This window comes from Pristis pectinata, chromosome 45, assembly GCF_009764475.1.
Source record: "Pristis pectinata isolate sPriPec2 chromosome 45, sPriPec2.1.pri, whole genome shotgun sequence".
Classification (NCBI taxonomy): Eukaryota; Metazoa; Chordata; class Chondrichthyes; order Rhinopristiformes; family Pristidae; genus Pristis; species Pristis pectinata.
In genome coordinates this window covers 1,001,814-1,025,519 of record NC_067448.1, presented here as the reverse complement: position 1 = coordinate 1,025,519, position 23,706 = coordinate 1,001,814, and the positions used below count along the sequence as shown (strand labels likewise).

Genomic DNA, 23,706 nt, shown 5'->3' with positions numbered 1-23,706 from the left:
TACAAGAGGCTGATTGACACCAGGTGAACATTGCACTAACACTGATCATTATCCCATCCCTCAGTCACAGACTCCGCACTCGGTGATCCGTGTGTGAAGCACACCATCCTGGATCAGCCCTGGAGGAGCACGGACTGCTCCAGCACAAACGGTCAATGGATGTCTGACAAAAATCTGAAGGAAGGATGGTACCGATTCAGCAGGTAATGTGAGGAAATAATTGCTTCAAATCTAGTCTGAAGGGAGAGTGAGGGGTGTGGGACGGGGAATTGATGGAAGACTAGATCATCCTTTAGCACAATGAGGCAGTGAGTAACTACAGGGGTCGGGGAGCTCACACATTCTACGTACTAAGTGACAGGGAGAGAACAAGGGAAGACAGGGCCCGAGAATAAGAGGAAGATTAGCTGGCATTGGGGGAATATTGAAAGGGGGCAGGATGGGGACAGAGTGCAGACAGAATCGGCCCCAATTCCTGATCTCTCTCGCTCTGAATAAGCTCCCTCAGTTCAGGAGCTGACTCTCTGATTGTTATTTCAGTTCTGGTGGACGGAAGATTCCTGAGACCGTCATCCCAGTGGGTCGCTGCTCTGGGAAGAGCCCAGGCTGGTTAAACGGTAGGTCAGAGTTTACAGCAGTGTGATTCAGTTATTTTTGGGAAGAGTCAGACTGAAAACACAGATACCTTCAGGGGGCCCTTATCGTGGACACTGAACCCAAACTCCCTGAGAGGTTCTCCCCACAGTCACTCAAACCATGCTCTGGTCCAGATCCTCATGGAGTCTGACAGTGGAGTGTGGGCTTGCCAGAGTTTCCCGGCAATAGTGCTGCAGATCCACCCGCTGACCCCGCTCCAGATTAGACCTGGTAAAGTTTCAGTGGCTCCATTCGTTGCAGTGGAGGCACGGCTGCCAGACAGCTGGGTGTCGCAGTGCACCCACTATTCAGCATGTAATAGGGCTACATTAAAGGGATGCAGTTTTTAGTTCAAAGTGTAGGAATTAATTAATTCTTGTGTGTATTATTTGTATTTAATTTGAAATGTGCTTTCTAATTTTTGTGTTGCAATTAGTTTTATTATTAAATTGATATTTCAGTTGTTTGACTCTGTTAGTTTTCATTAATTTTAACATGTTTTCTTGATTTCCCAAATATCAGAATCAGATTTATTATCACTGACTTGTATGTCGTGAAATTTGTTGTTTTGCGACAGCAGTACAACGCAAAGACATAACATTACTGTAAATTACAAATAAAATAAGTAGTGCAAAAAAGAAAGGAATAACAAAGTAGTGTACATGGGTTTATGGACTGTTCATAAATCTGCTGGCAGAGGGGAAGAAGCTGTTCCTGAATTGTTGAGTGTGGGTGTTTAGGCTTCGTTACCACCTACCCGATGGTGGTAATGAGAAGACGGCATGTCCCAGGTGGTGAGGGTCCTCAGTGATGGATGCTGCCTTTTGAGCCGTTGCCTCTTGAAAATTTCGGCAATGATGGGGAGGGTTGTGCCCGTGATGGAACTGGCTGATTCTGCAACCCTCTGCAGCCTCTCGCAAACCTGTGCATTGGAGCCTTCAGACCACGCCGTGATGCACCAGTCAGAATGCTCTTCACTCTACATCTGTGGAAATTTGCAAGACTCTTTGGTGACAAACCAAATCTCCTCAACCTCCAAATGAAGTAGAGCTGCTGGCATGCCTTCAGAATCAGGGTTATTTTCACTGAGATATGTTGTGAAATGTGTTGTTCTGTTGCAGCAGTACAGTGCAAGACGTAAAAATTACTATCAGTTACAAAAATAAATAAATAGTGCAGAAGAGGAATAATGATGTAGTGTTCATGGAACATTCGGAAATCTTATGATGGAAGGGAAAGTGTTGTGCCCGTCATGAAGATGACTGAGTCTACGATCCTCTGCATCAATGTGTTGGGCCCAGGATAGATCTTCCGAGATGTTGCCCAGAGGATCTCCAGGAAGTTGAAGCTGCTCACCATTTTCAATGCTGACCCCTCCTGAAGTCCACAATCAATTCCTTGGTCTTGTTGATGTTGTGGCAAGGTTTTTGTTGCAACACAACTCAACCAGCCGATCTATCTCACTCCTGTATGTCTCCTTGTCACCATTTGATATTCTGCCAACAACAGTGGTGTCAGGGCGAATTTCTAGATAGCATTTGAGCTGTGCCTAGTCACACAGTCATGACTGTAGAGAGAGTAGAGCAGTGGGCTAAGCATACATCCTTGAGGTGCGCCTGTGTTGATTGTCAGTGAGGAGGAGATGTTACCGTTCTGCACTGAATGTGGTCTCTTGATGAGAAAGTTGAGGATCCAGTTGCAGAGGGAGGTCCAGAGGCCCAGGTTTTGAAGCTTGTTGATTAATACTGAGGGGATGATGACATATATTTTGTGATATATTCAGTAAATACAATTAGGAATGTCGTTATCAACATTCATTGTATCCAGCAATTCAATACCTCCCATTACGATATATCAACATCCTTAATATTTCAACACTGCATCAGAGAAACATTTGAGAGGCTGTTACATATGGCCCAGTCCCTCAGTATCCAATGGTGGCAGAACCTTCACGGCTGCACCACAATGTTTTCAGTATGTTTTCAAGGCCGCTATATATCTGAATGTCAGTGAATCCTGATGGTTTCTGATTTTCTTTTCTGCTCAGCCTGGGGAGTGGCTTCACTGACTGTCAGAACAAACCTGGAGAGGAACAAGGCCTCAGCAACTGGAGCTAGCCTTAGGAAGTCGATTATTCATGTTTATTTTAATAACATGGTTAATTTTAATCAGCTTTGAATAAATACTAAACTGTGAATGGCTGTTAATATTGAAGCAAAGCTTTTTGAAATAGTTATGGGTGTTTGACCTGGAGGTGCAGCTTCACCAGCTGTCTGATGTATATCAGGAGTGAGGCTTGGGTCCCTGTCCAAACCCTGGGCACACAGGGCCTCACCAGCAGGAGCCAGTCTCAGGGACCAGCTTCTGTAGTTGGGATTGAGGAGGTGAAAGCAGCAGCTCATCGTTGACTGATGCCAGACTGGACCATGGGTTGTGCACCACTGCTTTACAGTGGTCCAGAATCACAATCCCCGTGGGACCAGATACAACTTGTAATATTTATACACCTCATTCCAGGTTCCCATCCCACCACGACAGAGGGGGAGGTGACGAGGAGAGTTTGTTTCATCGGGGATGGAAGCAGCGGGGATGAGAGCAACGGGAATGGAGCCAACATGTATGGAAGCCACGGGAAAGGAGACGACACTTGCCATGAGAACCTAGATATCAGGATCAGAAAGTGCACTGATTACTTTGTGTATCAACTGAAGCCGACACTCAGTGATGGCACTGTGTATTGTACAGGTATGTCACCTTTCCCATTAACACAGAGATCTGAAGGGTGGTGGGAAATTCTGGGAGGTCCGGAGTCGTCAGTACACACAATGGACCCCGCTGCTTGGTTCTCCCTCACCCCGATCTGAACCCAGTTGCAGGCCTTTGTGTTTGCAAAAGTGAGTAGATCCTTCCAATGTACCCTGCCTTGGCCTTTATACAGGTCAGTCTCCTCTGTTTAAATATAATAGCTCCAAGCAAGAGAGTGTCTGCCTCAGCTATAATTGTCCAGTCTGAGCAACTTCCTTGTACATGTATCCTGCACCCTGTATTGTACCATCACATCCTCCCTGTGGTATTTTGACCAGAACTGTGCACAGACTCGTGATTTATACAATTCCACCATGAATACCCGGCTCCTGCACTCTGTGCACGTCTTACTTATTAGACACTGAAAGAGGCCATTCTTCCCATTGGGATAATGCAAGTCCGCACCGTTCTATCCCATAAATCCCGTTCCTCCCCATTTATTTCACTGCAGCCCTGCAACTTCTTAATTCTCATATATTCCCATCAACTTACCTTTAGCTTTTTAAAATCAACAGACACTGATAAGTAATTTGCAGTGTTCAATTAACCTGCTTAAGATTCATTGGGATGTCAGAGGAAATCAGAGAAAGGGTCGATTGGTGGGGTGGAGGGGTTGAACCCCAGGCCATCGATCGGAGAACAAACAAACTGTGCGCTGCCTGCAGCCGAGGTGAGGATCATGCATCATTCCTTGGAGATGTGAGACAGTCACACTAAGTACTGTGTCACCATGCCATGGCCAGTAGTTATCTTAACTAAGTTATGCACCTCCTGCTGCTACCTTCAGTGACCCTTTGAGTTGCACTCCAAGACCCCTCTGTCCCGCTACACTTGCTATGCTGCAGTTCTCCTGTGTTGCCTCACTTTTTATGACCTCCCTGTGTTCATTTCGTTGGCTTTCTCCAGAAGTAATTCCATTTTCTGCTTTTGTTTATATCTAACCAGTCCACGGTATCTTCCTTGTAGACCTTTCTTCCTCAAAACAAATAATGTCGGTGTCATCAGGACATCATGTCATCATCTTTAGATGCATTTTCAATATTAAATTCTAAATCATTTGCATATTCCATGGAAAGTAAAGGGCCAATTACTGATCCCTGCAGAACATCACCTGACAAATCACTTAATTCACTGACATTCTGAACAAACTTCAATGTTCTTCCACTAGAGTAGGTTTCAAACTCAAGCCATTTTACCTTGAATACCGTGGGCGTCAAGCATTTAGATCAATCTGCCATATGGCCAGAATCTGTTCTGCCAAGTACTCATCAACTTCCCGCCTTGCCTCCTCAAAAAAAATCAATTAACTTTGTGGAAGATAACCGCTCTTCACAGATCTGTGCTGAATGTCATCGATTAACCTATACCACTCGAACAGAGGCACATCAAAGTATTTTCCAACAGATTTCCTGAAACCGATGTCTGACTGGCTGACCTTCAGTCACTTGATCTGAACTGTCCTAATGTTCCAATGACAATACCACATCAGTGAACTCCCAGTCCTATGGTGTCATACCGGCATACAAGGAGCACTGGAAATAGAACTTGCCCCATTCCCTCCCTTTAAGGGACTGGTTATCCAATGTAAAAATGCTGCAACCTTCATGCTGGAAAAACTCAGCGGGTGAGGTAGCAATGTGGGGAGAGAAAGAGATAGAATTTCAGGCTAAAGATCCTTTGTCAGTTTTATTGTAACTTTACATCCTGTGTGCCAGTATCATCCTCATCTTACATGAAGGCAGATTCAAGCTAGTGGTTGAGATCTCTGCACGTGTCTTCACCTCCACTGATGGTCGCTAACAGGACCCACTTTCATTACCAATCCAACATTATAAGGTGCATTTCATTTCAGCTGGAATATGTTTCAATGAAAACTTTGGCTTCACAGTTTCATTTTTAGTCTCACTCCTGATTCTTTTATATCCAGTCAGACATTCTGCAGTTATTAGTTTTTGGTGATTGAACTTGGCATCTCCTTATTGGTATGGCTACCGCTCTGACCGTGAGCAATAGAATTTTGCAGAGAGTTGTGGACACAGCGCCGTACATCACAGAAAATAGCCTCCTCTCCATGGACTCTGTCTATGCTTCTTGCTGCCTCAGTAAAGCAGCCGGCGTAATTAGAGACCGACCCAACCCGGACATTCTTTCTTCTCCCCTCTCCCATCGATTCGAAGATACAACAGCCTGAAAGCAAGTACCACCAGGCTCAAGAACAGCTTTTAAACTGCTGTTATAAGTCTATTGAATAGATCCTTCGTATAAGATGGACTGTCGACCTCTCAGTCTATCTTGTCATGATCTAGCACCAGATTGTCTATCTGTGCACTGCACTTTGTCTGCAGTTGTTACACTTCATTCTGCATTCTGTTACTGTTTTACCTTGTACTGCCTCAATTGCACTGTGTAATGAATTGATCTGTATGAACAGTGTGCAGGACAAGCTTTTCACTGCACCTCAGTACATGTGACCACAATAAACCAATTCTAATGGCTTCACCCACCTCTACATTCATCAGCATACATGGACATTTTGAATGTGAGCCCATTTCAAATTGGAACAGATTTGTCCTCTCTCTCACTGCTCTCAGTTACCTTCAAGTCACTGGATCCAGTCCAGTTTTGATTATTTCAGCCCAGTCAATCTGGTCTATCCCCAGTTTTGGATCTTCAGCCTCTGCACACTTTCTCACTGTAAACTTTTTCTATTTTGCTTGGTTCATCTCCTCAGTGTGTCCAGAACTACCACCTCTCTTCTTGGGCTTGCTACTTGCTGATCAAAGACTGCGCTCTTGATTGCATTCCAAGATTCAGATCCTTTTCTTCCCTTCCGTCTGGTCTTGTCCCAATGAGTGACAGGGTGGTTGAACTCCCCAGCCATCATTCGCATGGCACCTTTACACAGCTCAGACACTTGTCAGCATGTTTGCACTTGTGCTTTCCTCTGATGATCGTGGGGGTCTGCCACTCACCATGGATGTTCTATCTCAGTCCAACACACATGGCCTCTTTGGTTAATTCTAATTATACACCCTGCAACAGATGCTGATCATCATAAACTATTCTCGAGTACCAGCACTTGCTTCGTAGCCTACAAAGCCTTGGCAGTTTAAGTACTTGTCTGGTCCTCCTTAAATGTACAAGGAGTACCTGTCTCCACCACCTACTCAGGCAGTGTGTTCCAGATTGCAGCCACCCACTGGGTGAAAATATTCTCCCTTAGATCCCCTCTAAAGCTCGTACTTCTCAACTGAAACCTATGTCCTCTGGTCTAAGACACTTGTGCCATGGGAGAAAAGCTTTCTACTACAATGTATATGGACCTCATGATGTTATATCCCTCCATTAGACCTGGCATCAGCTGACTCTTTTCCAGGGAAAACAAGCCCAGCCTTTCCAGTCTCTCCTTGTAACTGATACATTCAATCCCAGGCAACACCCTGGTGAATATCCTCTGCAGCTTTGTCTGGGAAATTATTGGGAGTGAAGCACCTGGGCAGCAGCATGAGTCTGGTGCAGTTCTCTCACGAACCATCCTGGTTTCTTCTTCCTGCCTAATTTGAGGGTAATTATGGTGACCCCACTATCCCAGAGCAACACTTAATAGTGCAGAACTATGAAGCAATCCAGAATCCTGTCATGTTAACTCATAGTATAACAACTGATCTATCTGGGGAGCTTGGACCTGAACAGACATTCAAACATTTCAGTACTTCAATTTTGAAACAAAATTAAGTTGATTTCATAAAAGTATTATTTTGGCAATGTTCTGTCACAGAAGGATATTTCACCAAAATCAGGTGTTCCTGCAGGTCTAATTATCTTGGGGTTAATAAACAATTTTGGAAGCCTACTGCAAGGTTGTACCTTTGTATCTGATAGTTATACAATATACTCCTTGCCTAATGTTGTTCTGATCGTAAGTCACGTTGGGGCAGGACAGTCACAACCAACATGAATCCAGTCACAATTTGGTGCTAAATGGCTGCAGGATGTATTTGTTTCCAGTCCCCTGAAACCAGACAGACCAATTTCTCCTGTTACCCACAGCAGGAGGCAATATCAACACAGTCTGCCACCTCCTATAATTTGTTTTATTCATCTGCTCTGAAGCTCTGAAATAGGCATGTTCCTCAGTGCCTCTCAGCATCTTTGAGCCAGATTTCAATCATGGCTACTCTCATTCACCCACATGCCTATCTGTTCCCCTAATTCATCGCTTTCATCACACAAGCCTCTTGCATTAAAGTATTAGCAGCAGAGTCCACCCGAAAAGTCATGATGATAATCCACAGTCCTGGTTTCCTCTGCCTCCACACAAAGTCAAAGTCGAGTTTATTGTCATTTGCACAAATACATGAAAGCGCAGGTGCAATGACGAACTTACTTGCAGCAGCATCGCAGGCACGTAGCATCATGTAAGCTGCATTCACAAGAAAAAAACAAAAACGTATATTAAACACAATTTTTACAAGTAAGGTCACAATTAGAACAAAAAAAGACAAAGTCCATTTTAGTGAAAAATGACTCCAGCCTCTGCTTCTACCACACCCACAAAGCCCACATCCACTGCGGCCTCTCTCCATTCTGAAACAGCTGTCAACTTCACTCTGTGCCACCTCACTGTGGCTGCCACCCCAGACACCCCAGCAGAAAATTCAGACTAATACACAGTGCAGTGAGGAGGTGCTACTCCACCAAGGTTTCTCTATGAAGCAGAATCCCTGTCTATTCTGCAAGAAGTCCGAGGGAGTGTTCTGTGTGCTGATGCTTAGCTCATGTCATTAGAACACATCATTTGGCACCTGGTTTCTGGTTGTGTGAGTTGGTACTACAGAATTCAATTGATGTATTCCCTGCATAACAGCAGTACCCGCATTTCCAGTGCAGGTCATTAACATGTACAATACAGCCAGAGATTTTGGATAAGTGTCCTTGAACTGAAACAGTAAGTCACCCTCTCTCTCTTTATCTCTGCACAAATGCTGCCGGACCTGCTGAGTGTTCCCAGCATTTTCTATCTTCATTTCTGACATTTGCACTTTTTAAAATTTTCAATATAAATGCAACCCATTCTGCAGCAGATCGATTTGTGTAAACACAGTGTGTAAGCAGGAGGGGGACTGATGCACAAAGATCCGGGGATCTGAGTTCCATCCTGACCTGTGTGGATTATCCATGTTCTCCGTGTGACTGCGTGTGTGCCCCATACACTTGGTTCCTGGCCATGTCCCAAAGACGTGCATCGATAAATTGACTGCAGTAAATTAATCATCAAGTGTACACTGATGGCAAAAATAATCGAGTGAGAGTGAATAGGTTAAATCAAAGCAACATAAACCTCTTTGAAATGCAGGTGAATGAATGGATGTAGACGTGGGAGGTGGGATCAGTAAGTTTGCAGATGACACGAAGCTTGTTGGAGTCCTTGATGATGTGGGAAGTAGTCAGACTGCAGAGAGATGCACACAAAATGACGGAGGAATTCAGCAGGTCAGGCAGCATCAATGGAGGGAAATAAACAATAAGCCGACTTCTGCCCTCTTCATTTGCAGTCCTGATGAAGGGTCTCGACCCAAAACATCGACACGTTTGTTTCTCTCCATCATTGCTGGCTGACCTGCTGAGTCCCTGCAGCATTCTGTGTGTGTTGCTCCAGATTCCAGCCTCTGCACAATCTGTTGTATCTCCAGAATACTGGGATAGCGATCCGCTGGTGAAATTGGTTGAGAAATGGCAGATAGCGGTTAGTCCAGATAAATGTGATATGAAGATTTGGGGTGTTAATAAGGCTGATACATAGGCCATGAATGATGGGGTCTGAGGGAAAATTGAGGAACATTGATCTTTGAAGGTGGCAAGTCGGCTCATTAGGAATACATATGAGATACTGACCCTCATTAGTCAAGGCACTGAATACAGAACTTTATGAACCTTGGTCAAACCTCAGCCGAAGTATTGTGTGCAGTTCTGGTCACCACACTATAGGAAGGAGGTGACTGTGCTGCAGAGGCAATTCACCAGGATGTCACCTGGGATGGAGTTTTTCAGTTATGAGGAGAGTATGGAGATGCGAGGTCCATTCTCACTGGAGCAGAGGAGGTTAAGAAGGGATATAATCAAGGTATATAAAATGATAAGGGGAGCAGACAAGGTGGATGCAGGAAACCTTTCCGTACATGTTGAATTAAGGAGAAGACATCGAGAGGGCATGTGACATTCACCCCGAGAGCAGTAAATACCTGGAAGGTACTGCCTCAGTGAGTGTTTGAAGCTGGGTTGCTGGCAGCAATTAAGTGTTTCGCTGAACACTTGCATCATTTCGGCAAAGTGGGCTATGGACGAGGTGGAGATGGGACTGGTAGGAAGGGGTACCCAATGTTCAGCATGGACGAGTTGGACTGAATGGCCTGTTTCTATGCCGCATAATTCAATGATTTTATCAAGAAAGAACAAAGAAGAGCTGGAACCATGAAACAGAGTGAGTGTTTATGTGAGTGAGCTTCTTATTTCAGAGAGTACAAATGAGGTCGGTGGAGGCGGGGGGGTTGACAAGAGGCTGGTTGACTTTGGCTGAACTTGACATTAACACCGAATATCATTCTGTCCCTCAGCCGCAGACTCTGCACTCGGTGACCCGTGTGTAACCCACACCATCCTGGATCAGCCCTGGAGGAGCATGGATTGTTCCCGCACTAAGTGCTCTAATGAAAAATACATGAATGATAAAAGCAGTACAGAAGGATGGTACAGATTTAAGAGGTAATGTGTGGATATAATTACAGTGATATTAGTCAATGAGGCAGTAGATATATAGGAGAACAGGGGGAATGACCAGGGAAGGTGTGGGGAGACCGGAGTCATCAATGACAGTAATAGGAAAGGGAGTGGGTGCAGGGAGACTGGGAACATCAGTCACAGTGATGGGGCAGGGAGTTAATATAGAAGAGGGAAGCTCACAGTCTGTTCACAGAAAATGAGATTCTGATGATCGATAGAATGGTACAAAGAACAAAGGGGGATACCTGTGATTGGGAATATTGAGCAAATGGAATGGGCCCTAATTTCTGGTCTGTCTCTCAGTGAATGAAAACCCTCAGTTCAGAGTGTGTTTCTTCGGTTGTTTTTTTTTAGCTCCGGTGGATGGAGGATCCCTGAGACGGCTGTTCCAGTGCATCGCTGCTTTAGGCTCAGTCCAGGCTGGTTAAACGGTAGGGTCAGAGTTTACAACAGTGCTGTTTGGTTATCCTACTAGGAAGATAAGACCAATGGCTCATCTCTTCAGAGCTCCCCTCACACGGACACAGAGCCCAATCTCCCTGAGAAATGTTCCCCACAGTCACTCAAACCACACTGCATCCCTGGATCCTCATGGAGTCTGACAGTGGAACGTCACCTTCCTGGAATTTCCAGGTAGTTGGGCTCTGGATCTGCCTGTCGATCCCGCTCAAGATTGGACCCAGTGGTGTTTCAGTGGCTCCACTTATTTCAGTCGAGGAGCAGCTGCCAGGGAGCTGTGCACATCTCAGGGCACCCATGGTTCATGAGTTAATTAATAAGTGAATATAATGTTGAACAGAAGTATTTAATGTTTAAATTTAAATCGGCCTCTTAGTTTTCATGTTGCAATTATTTTAACTTTCATTTTCTGTAAGTCCTGATCATATTTATGTTCAACACAGTAATTGTTACCGTTTTGAATATTTTGAAATCTTGCAAATGTCCCTGAATACCTTTGGAGATATTTAACAGTGGGCCAGCATGTGCCTGGCTTCACTGGTGTCAAAGGACATGGTGGGCAGGGCGTGTGTTTCAGGTCCAAAGGCAGGGGACCCACAAGGCCTCGCCAGCAGGAGCTGGCCTAGGGAACCAGATGCTGCTGCGGGGAGGGTGGGGTGGGGAGGGTGAGAGCTGCAGCTCACCACTGACTGAGGCTGGACCGGACCATGGGTTGTGAACCACTGCATTACAATGGGTCCAGATTCACATTCCCTGCGCTACTGTGGGACTGGGTACATTTTACAGCGTTTATAAACCTCATTCCAGGTGCCTATCCCAGTGTGCGAAAGGGACAGGTTACCAGGACCGTCTGTTTCACCTGGAATGGAAAAAACTGCCACACAAACTAGCAGATCAAGATCAAAAACTGCGGCGGTTACTTTGTGTATTGGCTGAAACTGACACTCTGCTGTAACAAGGTTTATTGTGCAGGTAGGTCACCATTCCTCATTAACGTGTTGAGTGTTGTTGGGAAATTCTGGGACATCCCAAATGATAAAACACACAACAGGCTGAATATTCCAGCCCGTTGCCCCTCCTGTGGTCAGTGATCACCTCATTCGGCTCCGCATGTCCCAGGTCTGAGCAGCCATTTCAGAACCTCATTTTGCTGGTCTGATCTCTAACACTTGCTCCCACCCTGTGACTGACTGGTGAGACCTCCATGATCAGAGCTACACGATCACTGAACACCAAGCTGAGCCATATGCACCTACCCCCTCTTGTGCCTGACTGTTCTGATCACAGTGAGTGGAAAAAAGCTTCCAGCCATGATGCCAGCTGCCCACCCCCAGCTCTCCTGGGATGAAGCCATCCCCTCCTCCCCCTCCATAGGTCTGAGCTGTCCCACCCCTCCCTCCCTGGGCACTGAGCAACGACCAACTTTCCTCCCCCCGTACCGAGCCCTTCCACCCCATAATGAGCCATCCCCTTCTCCCTCTCACCCTGAGCTGAAACGGGAAACCCCTCTTTCCCCTCTGCCAGGGGCCAATTAAGCAAGTGACCCAAACATTTTTGGGATGTGAAACGATCCAGAGAAACCAGATGAAACACACGTGGTCATAGGAAAAATGTACATCTTCTCACCAGACATCATCAGAAATCAGGATTGAATCCAGGTAGCTGGACCTGTGAGGCAGGAGCTCTATTGTCCAAGGTCTAAAGGAGATTCTCTCGGCCATTACCTGGGATGAGAGGATTGTCCTTTTAAAAGAAGCAAAACAGTTTTATTCTCTATTCCTTTCAGTTTAGAAGAAAGAGGTAAAGTTATTCAAACATGTAAGACCCTAACAGGGCATGATAGGGTAGATGTTGAGATGTTTTCACCCATGGAAGAGTCTCAAACATAGGACATAGTTACAAAAAAGGGACCTGAGAAATAAAACTGTTTGTAGAAATTTCTTCTCAGATGGTAGTGAATCTCTGGAATTTGTTGTCCACCAGGATGGCGGAGGCCAGATCTTTAGCGATATTTGAAGTGGAGATAGATACATGTTTGGAAGATTGAGGAATTGAGATTTATGGGGAACCAGAACAGAATTTTTATGGCCAGCATAAATTATCTATGATCAGCTTCAGGGGACTTGTGGTCTGCTCTGTATTCCTTGTGATCGGGTACTGTCCGTGACAGTGTGAAACTGGAGTTAGGTTGTGGGATGGAAGATTTCCTTCCTTAGGGGCATCACAGAACCAAAGGCCTTCACAAATCTCCTTGAGGGGAATGGATGGGATGAGGAGTGGGCCGTGCTGGTGGGACGGGGAAGGTGATGATCAAGACTATTGAAAGGGCAGTGCTATTTATGTTGTCTATGATTATCTACTCTGCCCAAACTATCTCAGGTCCCCCTTTTGCCCTTCTGATTTCCTTAAGTACGCTCCTGTATCACTTGTACTCCAGGGGTTCACTTGATCCCTGCTGCCTGAACCTGACCCATGCCACCTCCTTTTTCCTGATCTGAGTCTCAGTATCCCTCGTCATCCAGTGTTTAATCAGAAATGCATCTCCCCCTCCTCTCTTTCCTCCACCACTCTCCTGCCTATAGCACCTGTACCCTGGAATATTTACATCTCAGTCATGTCTTCCCTCCGCCCTGTTTCCATAATGGCTGTAATATCCCAGTCCCACATATCTATCCATGTCCTGAGTTAATCTGCTTCACCTTGCTTGCATTGAAATAAATACAATTTAATCCCACGGTCTTTCATGCTCCTGCCATGCTGCCGCCTGTCTTGTCTAATGAACTTAATGTCATTGAATTCTGCACCAACTTCCTGCCCATCTGCCTCAACACTGCGATGGATACCACCCAATTATCAATTCAAATTAAAACTCTCTCATCGTACTGGCAAATCTGCCTGCCAGGATATTGGTCCCCCTCTAGTTCAGTGCAACCTGTCTCTCTTGTATAGGTCACCCCTTCCCCAGAAGATATCCCAGTGGTCCAAAAATCTGAATCCCTGCCCCTTGTACCACCTCTTCACCCATACATTCATCTGCCATATGCTCCCATTCTTACCCTCAAAAGCATGTGACGTAGGGAATAATCCAGAGGTTACTAACCTTGTGGCCCTGCTTTTTAACCTCTTGTTAACTTCACTCTGCAGGACCTCATCCCTTTTTCAACCCATGTCATTTATGACAATGTGCACAAAGACATTTTGCTCACCCTCCCCCTTGAGAATATTCCATAATCACTCGGAGACATCCTCGACCCTGGCACCAAGGAGGCAACACACTATCCTGGAGTCTCTTTTGTGGCCACAGAATCTCCTGTCTGCCCCTATAACTATTGAGCCTTCAATCATTATAGTCCTGTCCGCCTTCACCCTTCCACACTGAGCCTCAGCGGCAGCCCCAGTGTCACAGCCCTGGCTACTGCTGCCTTCTCCTGAACAGCCAGCCTCTTCCCTGCCCCCCAAACGGTATCCAAAACAGTACACTTGTTTTCAAGTGAAATGGCCACAGGGAAACACTGTACTCTCTGCCTCCCCCGTCGACCTTTCCTGGTATTGAGATCAGTGCCGTCCATCTCTGGTGGACGGGAATGACATGGAGGTACTGAGGAAAGTGTGACAGAAGGACGGTGAGGGTATCGCAATGACTCAGCGAGTGGGTGTAATTGGAGACTGATGACACATTGACAGCGCAGAATGTGTTAGTCTGATATCAGTCAGTTCTGACAAAGGGTCTCCAAGTTGAAATGTTAAATCCGTTCCTCTTTCCACAGATGCAGCAGGACCTGATATGTATTCCCAGAATTTTCACTTTTAGGTTTTGATTGCCAGCATATGAAGTTTTATTTAGATATTCAGTCATTTTCTGGAGTTTAATTCCCTCCCAACCAGCCGGTCAATTGTTTCCTCTCCTACACTCACCACGTGTCTCTATTTATTGCAGATCCAGCATCTGCATCAACTCAGGATCTCATGGAAAAAGCAGCACCTGAACCCAGGGAGAGTTTGTGCATGATCCCGACACCAACTACAAGCACAGGTATCAGTCATGGGGATTGCTAAATTGGTCTTTTCAACAAAATTTCCATTTACGAGATTAAACCAGAATCAACAGATGTCTGGGAGTGAGTGAGGGTAGGTGGGTGGGAGGGTGCAGGGAGGGGGCCTGGAGGTTCTGAGGGGAGAGCAAGGCAGATGGATCCAAGGAATCTGGGACGGTGCGGGGGGAGTGGAGCAGCTCGGGGACGGTCTGAGCAGAGAGGGCAGTGCGACAGCTTCTGAGAGAAGAGCGGACCAGGAGGGTCCGAGGGGAATGGGTCAGACCAGGATGATCCAACGGCAGTGGGATGGACCAGGAGAGTCTGAGGAGAGAGGGGTGAGTGGTGACAGAAGGTTATAGGATGAGCTGAACAGGTGTAGTGATGTGGATGATGTGAGTTTCTTCCTGCAAGTGGCCGTACAAGTTGATTGGTTGGGAAAGACGGCGAGTAATGTGCTTGTCTTTATTGGTCGAGGCACTGAGTTCAATGGTCAGGAAGTTATGTTGCAGCTTTACAAAACTCTGACCAGGCACATCTGGAGTGTTGCATTCAATGCTGGTCACTCCTTATAGGAAGGATGTGGAGGCTTCAGAGATGGTGCAGAAGAGGTTTACTAGGATGCTGTCTGGATCAGAGGGCACGTGCTATCAGTAGAGGTTGGTCAAACTTGGGTTGGCCAAAAGTGCATGTATTAAGGTGGGAGAGGGTAATCCAAAGGAGATGGACGAAGTAATTTTGTTACACAGTGCTGGGTACATGGAATGCGCTGCCAGTGTGGCAATGGAGGCAAATTCAATAGAGGCATTTCAAGGGCTCTGAGATAGGCAAATCAATGTGCAGAGAATGTAGGGATGTGGGCATTGTGCCAGCAGAAGGGATTAGTTGGGTTAGGCATTTAAATACCAGTTTCATTGGTTCAGTATAAATGATGGGCCAAAGTGCTATAGTGTACTGTTCTATGTACAACGACAGAGGGAAGTGGGGTCAGTACTCAGGACTGCAGGATGTTGTATCCAGGAGAACTGTACTGGACTGACTGAGGGATCGGGAATGAAGAGATTCAGCAGAGAGGGTTTCAGTCACCTCCGCACACACTTGTTGGAAAGACCAAGGAGATTTGGGTGACATGACTTCAGTGAGAGGGTCAGATCATCCTTGGGGTGAGGGATGAATTGACTGCAGGAGGAGGACGAGGATTGAGATGTCATGGGCGGAGGGAGGTGGGAGGGAGTGACATGGGTCCTGATGTGGTGGGGTGTGGGCTGCATTTGCCTCCATGACCACCACTGGGAGCGCATTCCAGGCACCCACCACTCTGTGGGATTCTGAGGAGACATCAACATCGGAGTGCAATGGCAATTTGTTAGTATAAGCATAGGCTGGTTTGGGCCATTCTCTGCCGTCTCTGATCAGAAGGAGCAGCTTGTTTGTTTCCTCCAGGTTTTTCCTCCACCCACCATGTGTCCCTGCATTATCACAGATTCAGGGTCCACACCAACTCGTGAACAGAAGGGGACAGAACATGAAACCGCTGAGAATTTGGCCACAATTCCATCACCAGGTAAAATCTCAAATGTTACTTCTAGGGCCTGTTGAAACGGTCTCACCAAATTTCAATCCTGGAACTTTAACTGGACTGAGGGGTGTGTGGTGGAGGGAGTGAGGGAAGTGGGTGAAGTTACAGAGGGAAATGAATGTGAATGTGGAAATGACAGAGAGGTGGAGGATTGTGGAGAGGGGTTTGAATGATTTGGGAACGATGTCTGGAGTTATTGTTTGAGAGGGATGGACACCAATGAGAGAGGGAAAGGGAGTGAGGCATCGACTGTATTCAGTGATTGTGTCTTGTTTGCATTGTGAGGTTAGACACCAGTTACATATGAGTGCAGTCCGAGACAGGTGTCTCCTGTTCTCTGAAGTCAAGTTCTACGATGAGCATTTGCTCAAGTTGTTTTTAATCTCTTTAACGTTTCCCCACCCACTCTTTTTTCCCATAGACACAATCATCCATTTTCTGAAGTCCTGTCCCAGCCTAATGACCTACTTATGTGTTTCCACTCTCATGTATTTCTGTTCCTTTATTCCAGACACGGAGACTTCCACAAGGGAACATCCCAAAGTATCGACTGGAGAGCCCACCCAGGAACGGTCCTCTGTCCCAGCAGGGGACACATCCTCAGGTACCAAGCCTTATGTCTCTGGGATCATTCAATCTTTCTTCCTCTGCGGCAAGTGATCCTCATGCACACTTCACCTGCTGGATGTCCAGTGTAGTTGGCCGTGCAAAGTTAGATGGCATAAAGTGCTGGGGTAACAGGCAGGTTTTGAAGGGTTGGAGCATCAAAGGGCATCGGACAATGCTGGGATTTTGTGGACAGTTTGGACCGTGGAGTGATGAACATGGTCGGGGTATGGGGTTGGCATTGGTGGGCTCTGAGGATTCAGCCACTGTGGGTGTTGGAGACAGTGGTGTGGAATGTCCGAGCAGCGAGGGGCAGAGTAACGGGGATGTCGGTCACAGATTAATGAGGAGGGTTGACAGAAAATGGGATGACGGCTGTGGAGAAAGGGACGGAGCGAGGCTGTTTGTTGGTTTCTACACACCCAGTCCTCCATTCCCTGATCTCCTGCCCCAGCCTAATGACCTGTGTTAGTGGTCCCACTCTCCCATGCCTCTGCTTTATTCCAGACCCAGAGATTTACACAGAGGATCAGCTCAAAAGATCATCAACTGGAGACCCCACCCAGGAATCATCCTCTGTCCCAGCAGGAGACACCCCCTCAGGTACCAATATCTTGTGACTGTGGGGTCAATGAACAACTCTGTAGCCGGGATCATCGAAGGGAACGCTGCTGCCTATGATTCACTTGTTAGATGTGCATTTCAGCGGGGCGTGAATGCTGAAATCAGTTCTACCCCCACTGCCAATTTCAGAAGTTCTGGAGGTCTCTGGGAAGGCTGGTGTGCTTCTCTGGAATGACCTGCCTTCGACGGAGACTGGTCCAGAAGTCTGTGGAGATAGGTCAGCAGACAGAGCAGGAGAACTGAGTCCTGGTGGTTGGTGGCCGAAGGAATGAAAGTGGTCGGTGGGGGGCGGGGGTGGGGTGGATTTGGAGTGACTGCAGGAAGGATATATAAAACTGTGCATAAGATAGTGAGCAACACACACAAAAAGTGCTGGAGGAACCACTGGACCCTTCATCAGGACTGGAACGGAAGAGGGCAGAAGCCTGAATAAGAAGGTGGGGGAGGGAAGGAGCACACACAGGCAGGTGCTAGGTGAGTCCAGGTGAGGGGGAGGGTAGGAGGGTGGGGGAGAAGGTATTTAAGAAGCTTGGAGATGATAAGTAGAAGAGACAAAAGGCTGAAGAAGGAGGAATCTGATAGGAGAGGACAGTGGACCATGGAACAGAGGGAAGGAGTTGGGAAATAGATGGACATTCCCCAAGGAGATGGGGAATAGAAGGGGAGAGGGCCACAGGAATGAGGGAAGACTAAGGGGGAGGTAAAAAGGGGGAGAAGAGGGGATTGGTTACCGGAAATTAGAGAAATCGATGTTGAGGTCATCAGGTTGAAGACTGCCGAGGCCGAATATCCTCCAACCTACGTCTGCACTCAGCATAGCAGTAGAGGGGGCTATGGATGGACATGTCGGGGTGGAAGCGGGACGTTGTATTGAAGTGACTGGTCGCCAGGAGATCCTTGCTTTTGCGGCGGACGGAGCGAAGGTGCTCGACGAAGCAGTCACCCAATCTGCGTCGGGTCTCACCGATGGAGAGGAGGCTGCACCGGGAGCAGCGGATGCGATAAATAAAGTGAGACCTGACGCAGATTGGGTGACCCCCTTCAGCGAGATTTATTGCATCACTTCCCTCCCCCTTAGTCTTCCCTCATTCCTGTGACCCCTCCCCTTCTTTCCCTTTCCCCCGCATCATGACCTTCCCACCTATTCCCCACCTCCTTCCCTCTATTCCATGGTCCACTGCCCTCTCCAATCAGATTCCTCCTTCTTCAGCCCTTTGCCTCTTCTACTTATCACCTCTCAGCTTCTTAAATCTCCCCCTCCCTCTCCCTCCTACGTTCCTCCCTCTCACCTGGAATCACTACCACCTGACACCCTGTGCTTCTCCCCCTCCCCTGACCTTCCTATTTCTGGCTTCTGCCCACTTCCTCTCCAGTCCTGATGAAGGGTCTCACCTGAACCATCCACTATCTGTTTCCTACCATGGATGTTGGCTGTCCTGCTGAGTTCCTCCAGTACTTTCTGTGTTTTGCTTCAAATTCCAGCATCTGCAGAATCCCTTGTGTGTCCATGAAATAATGAGGGGCATTAGTGGGGTAGACTGCTGGAGAGATGTCCACTGATCAGGGCGGACATAGATTTGGAGGGGATGTGACGGGGGAGCATTTTCACCCAGAGAGCCGTGAGTGTCTGGAATGCCTTCCCCTGCCGGAGTGGGTGGTGGGGGAAGAGACGCCGGCAGCATTTGAGACGCGTCTTGACAAGCACTTGCCGCACCTCAACATAGAAGCCCACAGGTCAAGTGTTTGAAAATGAGATGAAAACGGATGGGTACAGACTGGTCGGCGTTGGCGTGAGCTGTATGTGTCTCCCGGTTTCTGTGATAAAACGACTGAGGTGAAAGTGTGGTGGTGAATGAGGAGGGAAGGATGGAGTGACTGACAGGAGAAGAATGGAGTGAATGCAGAGGGTTGAAATGTGTGGAGAGAGGAAGAGTTGAGGAGAGGGATTTTAGTGCCTCAGGAAGGAGGGATGGATGGTCAGGAATGAGGGCTGGGACCTAATGTGAGAGGAGGGTTGCGTGAAGAAGGAGGTGTGAATAATGTGGTAAGATGGTGTGACTGGCTTTGGAGGTTTCACCTGTTTGACACTGGTCGATCATTAACATCTCTGCACATGATGTTCCCTCCCATCTCTCCATCCCCAGCAGCTGGTCCAGCAGTGTTTTATCCTTTTCTCACGCACAACATTTCTCTTCTAGATCCACAGTGGGACACAAGTCGGGAACCCCAGAGTGCAACAACGGGAGAACCTGGTCCGGGTTTGAACAGCGACCCAGCAGGGTCTGCACGCTCGGTTCACAGTGCTGGGGATCATTGAAAGGAATGCTGCTCTCCGTGTTCGGTCCCTGAAGTTCATCCCGACCTGCACTGTGGGCAGGGACCGGTGATAAGGAGGGAAAGTCTGTGGAGTGGAGGGAGGCTGAGTGTCGTTGGGTCATGGAGGTTTCTCCACAGTTTGAAGTCCTCCATTCCCCAGCTTCTGTCCCAGCCTGATGACACCTTTCGGTCTTTAACCTCTGCCGATCTCTCGTGTTTCTTCATTTGTTCCAGATCTGCAGATTTCCAAAGGTGAAGATCACAAAGGGTCACCAACTCCAGCACCCACCCAGGATTCATCCCCTGCCCCAAAGGGAGAGACTTGCTCAGGTATGACATCTTGTGTTTGTGTGTGTGTGGGGGGGGGGGGGGGGGGGGGGGGGCGGCTCTTCAGTGAGAGTGGGTGCCCAGTATCACCCTGTGTGGGCCAACCACGATATTCAAGAGCAAATAAGACCACAGTGTTGAGAAACCTCCATAAACTCTTCACATTCCTTGTGTAAGTATCACAGCCCATCCTCGCTGTCACCGTCTGTAAATCTCCTCCATCCACGGCACCCTCACTGCACCCCTACTCCCCGACCCTCCCTCCCTCACCTGACCAGCTCTCCATCTCATATCTGAGGGCCGGTGATTCCGATCCTGTGATGGTTAGGATTTGATCCATCACTCCTGCCCTCTTACCTCCAGCCCCTCCTCGCCCCCGGCCCTCTCCAACTCCTCTCCTGCACTCATACCAGCCCCATTCCGCTTGTTCTGAGCTCATGGTGTGTTGCATCCTCTGGAACAGATGAGGCTGGGATTCCAATCTTAGCTCCACCAACACTCCCATCTCCGTCCACCACTCTGTGGGTGTTGTTGCCTCCGGCACTGCTCAGGTGGAGGTGTGACTGAAGACTTCTCTCCACCTTCCAGTCAAGGGGCTCCCGACAGTGGAGGAATGTGAGAAGATGATCCGCGAGGCCCAGGTGTTGTACATTGGGCAGAACAACCAGGAAATCTCCGAGGAGATGAAGGAGCATCTCCGTAAGGTAAGGGATTTATCCCATATTTGTTCCAAAGTGTGAAAATTCTGGTTAGTGTGGCAGTGATTGTAGCTCCCCACCCGTGAGTGGCGACACCCCCTCCCAACCCGGTGACCAGCGAACCCCACACATCCTTGGTGAATGGTGAGTGTCACTCCCCAGCGAGGAGCCGCTGCCGCTCCTGACTGGCCACTCACAGTTAATGTTGTTTCCCTTCCACAGTCAGTATCCTTCAACGTCTGAGTCCCTGCTGTCCCGTCTCCCCCTGGTCCCCGACGTCCCCTCCAGTCCCCGATATCTCCTCCAGTCCCTGCCATCCCCCAGGTCCCTGCCGTTCCCTCCCCCAGTCCTTGCCGTCCCTCAGGACCCTGCAGTCCCCCTTGGTCCCAACGGCCCCATGGTCCCTGCCGTCCTCCTGGTCCCTGCCATCGCCCCTGGTCCCTGCCGGCCGCTGCTCCCCTGTCCTTGCCATCCCGTACACCCCCGGTCCCCGCCCCCCCCCCCCCGTCCCTGCTGCCGGCTGTCACCTCCAGTCCCTGCCGTCCCCCGGGTGCCTACCATCCAGTTCCGGCCCCCCCCGGTCCCCGCCATCCCCCCCCCAGGTTCCTGCCATCCCCCCCCCCCCGGACCCTGCCATCTCCCTGGTCCTTGTCATACCCCGGTCCCTGCCGTCCCCACGGTCCCTGTCCCCCAGGACCCTGCAGTCCCTCTCAGTCCCCGCTGCCCACCCCGCGGGTCCCTGCCATCCGCCTGGTCCCTGCCGTTCTCCCCCCCCCCCCCCGTCCCTACTACCCGCCGCCCCCCCCCCGTCCCTGCCATCCAGTCACCCCCCCCTCCAGTCTGTGTCGTCCTCCCGGTCGCTGCCCCCAGGTCCCTGCTGTCCCCTCCTGGTCCCTGCCGCTCCCCTGGTCCCTGCCACCTCCCCCCACAGTCCCTGCCGGCCGCCGCCCCACCTTCCCGTCCCTGATTCCCCTGCTCTGCAGACAAGGTGATTAGCATGGAAGGGGATTCCCCTGGGGTGGGGGGAGGTGATTCCCATGGGTGGGGGGACAGGTGAACAGTGATTTATGACGTATGTGAATCTTCTGATTTGGAAGGAATGAAATTCTCCTGGGGTTTAGGGGATGTAGTTCTTGGTGTTCGAGGGGAGGAACCTCTGGGTGTTAAGCGCTCGATACTGTGGGTGATGAGGGGAGGGATTGTCTGCTGTCCTGCTCTGGGACATGAACCCTACACTGTGCAGATTTCTCACCAATGCTCCTCCTTCACCATCGACCCTCCGGTCCACAGGTGTTGATGGAGCAGCTTCCCTGCAAGTACGTCCTGTCCAATGCAAAAGGTGAACAGTGGAGAAAACACAAGAAGAGGGAAAGGAATTGACGCAGAAGATCCTGGATTGTGCTCACCCAATGTCCCACAGCATGATGGATTGCAGGGTTGAAGGTGGTGCTGGGTGTTGTGGTGGGTGTGTGGGGGTGGTGGTGGGGTATTGTGGTGAGAGTGTGTGATGGTGGTGGGGTGTTGTGGGAGAGTGTGATGCTGGTGGGGTGTTGTGGTGGGAGGTGTGATGGTGGTGGGGAATCCAAGGTAAAAAATTGTCGTCATTCTTCTGTATCTTCAACACGTTACTGAGAAACAAGTTGCTCTTTCAGTCTGTTGGCTACAGCTTTGATTAATGCTCAATGATTGAATGTAATGGTTTAATCCAAGCAATGAAAGACACATTTGTGCTCTTGGAATGTGTCTCTGTATTTCTTCTGTATTTCGGATGCATGTGCTAGTACACAGTAGTGTTGATGAAGGACGTGTTTCTGTTTTACTTCAGCTGTGGTGTTATGTTCATTTATCTGTGTTATTAAAAGTCATGCAATAAAGACACACGATAACTCCACACATATTTCAAATAACTTGCTGAAGAAGGAGAACAATTTCAGCCGATTACGGATGACACAAACATTGGTGGTGGCACTGATAGTCAGGTCAGGCTTGGGGTCCTGATGCAGGGTCAGGACCTGCAACTTGTCTATCCTTTTGCCTCCATAGGTGCTGCCTGACTTGCTGAGTTCCTGCAGCAATGGGTTTATTTAATGCCCTGATGTCGCCTGTGTTTTGATCTCTGTGCTCCCGAACTATAGTTTTGAATACTGACCTGGTCTCTGACTTTGAGTTCCCCTACAATTTGTTTTTGGCTGCAGCTTCCAGCATCTGCAGTCTCTTGTGCCTCAAGCATCTGGGGCCTCAGCATCTGATGGCAAAAATATCATGTGCGAAGCCACTAAATTTCTGGATAATCGAGAGGTCAGAATAAGAGGGGTTCAGATCGTCAAACACTCAAAGCATTGAGGGAGATTGCGAGATAGGTAGGGGCGACCATGGTGGGGGGGGGGGGGGGTGGATTTCAAACCAGGATGTGAAGTTTATGGCTGAAATCAGCACAGGGATCATGGGTGAATGAGACTTGGAGCAAATTGGGAAACTGGGAGAATCGTGTCTCATTCCCCAAACTGTCATAGACTTTCACACTCTCTCTCTCTCTCCCTCTCCCTCTCCCTCTCCCTCTCTCTCTCTCCCTCCCTCCATCTCCCTCCCTCCCTCTCCCTCCCTCTCTCTCCCTCTCTCTCTCTCCCTCTCTCTCTCTCCCTCCCTCCCTCCCTCTCTCTCTCTCCCTCTCTCTCTCTCCCTCCCTCCCTCCCTGTCTCTCTCCTCGCACCACCCCCTCTTTTGAATTTTCTCCCTCCCTTTGGAAAGGGTGCAGAGATTTACCAGGATGCTCCCTTGTTCAGAGAGTATGCATTATGAGGAGAGACTAAGGGAGCTAGAGCTTTTACTCTTTGGAGAGAAGGAG

General features: G+C 48.5%; 1 protein-coding gene and 1 long non-coding RNA gene across 2 annotated transcripts; both read left to right on the top strand.

Moving 5' to 3' along the window:
- Positions 1-69: 69 nt before the first annotated feature.
- LOC127566809 (uncharacterized) lies at positions 70-3,238 on the top strand. The gene is made up of 3 exons (XR_007955799.1): positions 70-203; positions 541-617; positions 3,154-3,238. It is a non-coding gene; the product is annotated as an uncharacterized LOC127566809 (long non-coding RNA).
- A 5-nt stretch (positions 3,239-3,243) lies between these two features.
- On the top strand, positions 3,244-22,270 carry LOC127566808 (uncharacterized). Its single transcript, XM_052009325.1, has 10 exons — positions 3,244-3,381; positions 10,056-10,203; positions 10,576-10,652; positions 14,618-14,713; positions 16,195-16,275; positions 16,802-16,894; positions 17,404-17,499; positions 20,071-20,166; positions 20,752-20,867; positions 22,152-22,270. The coding sequence occupies exons 1-10, from the start codon at positions 3,252-3,254 to the stop codon at positions 22,239-22,241; spliced, it is 1,023 nt and encodes a 340-aa protein (XP_051865285.1). The 5' UTR covers positions 3,244-3,251; the 3' UTR covers positions 22,242-22,270.
- Positions 22,271-23,706: the final 1,436 nt, after the last annotated feature.

Bases quoted from the DNA above. Each gene is read 5' to 3' on its own strand.
- LOC127566808 (XM_052009325.1), top strand. From the start codon at position 3,252: ATGTATGGAAGCCACGGGAAAGGAGACGACACTTGCCATGAGAACCTA. The intron at 16,276-16,801 runs GTAAAATCTCAA...CCTTTATTCCAG, and splicing joins GGCCACAATTCCATCACCAG to ACACGGAGACTTCCACAAGG. The intron at 17,500-20,070 runs GTACCAATATCT...CATTTGTTCCAG, and splicing joins AGCAGGAGACACCCCCTCAG to ATCTGCAGATTTCCAAAGGT.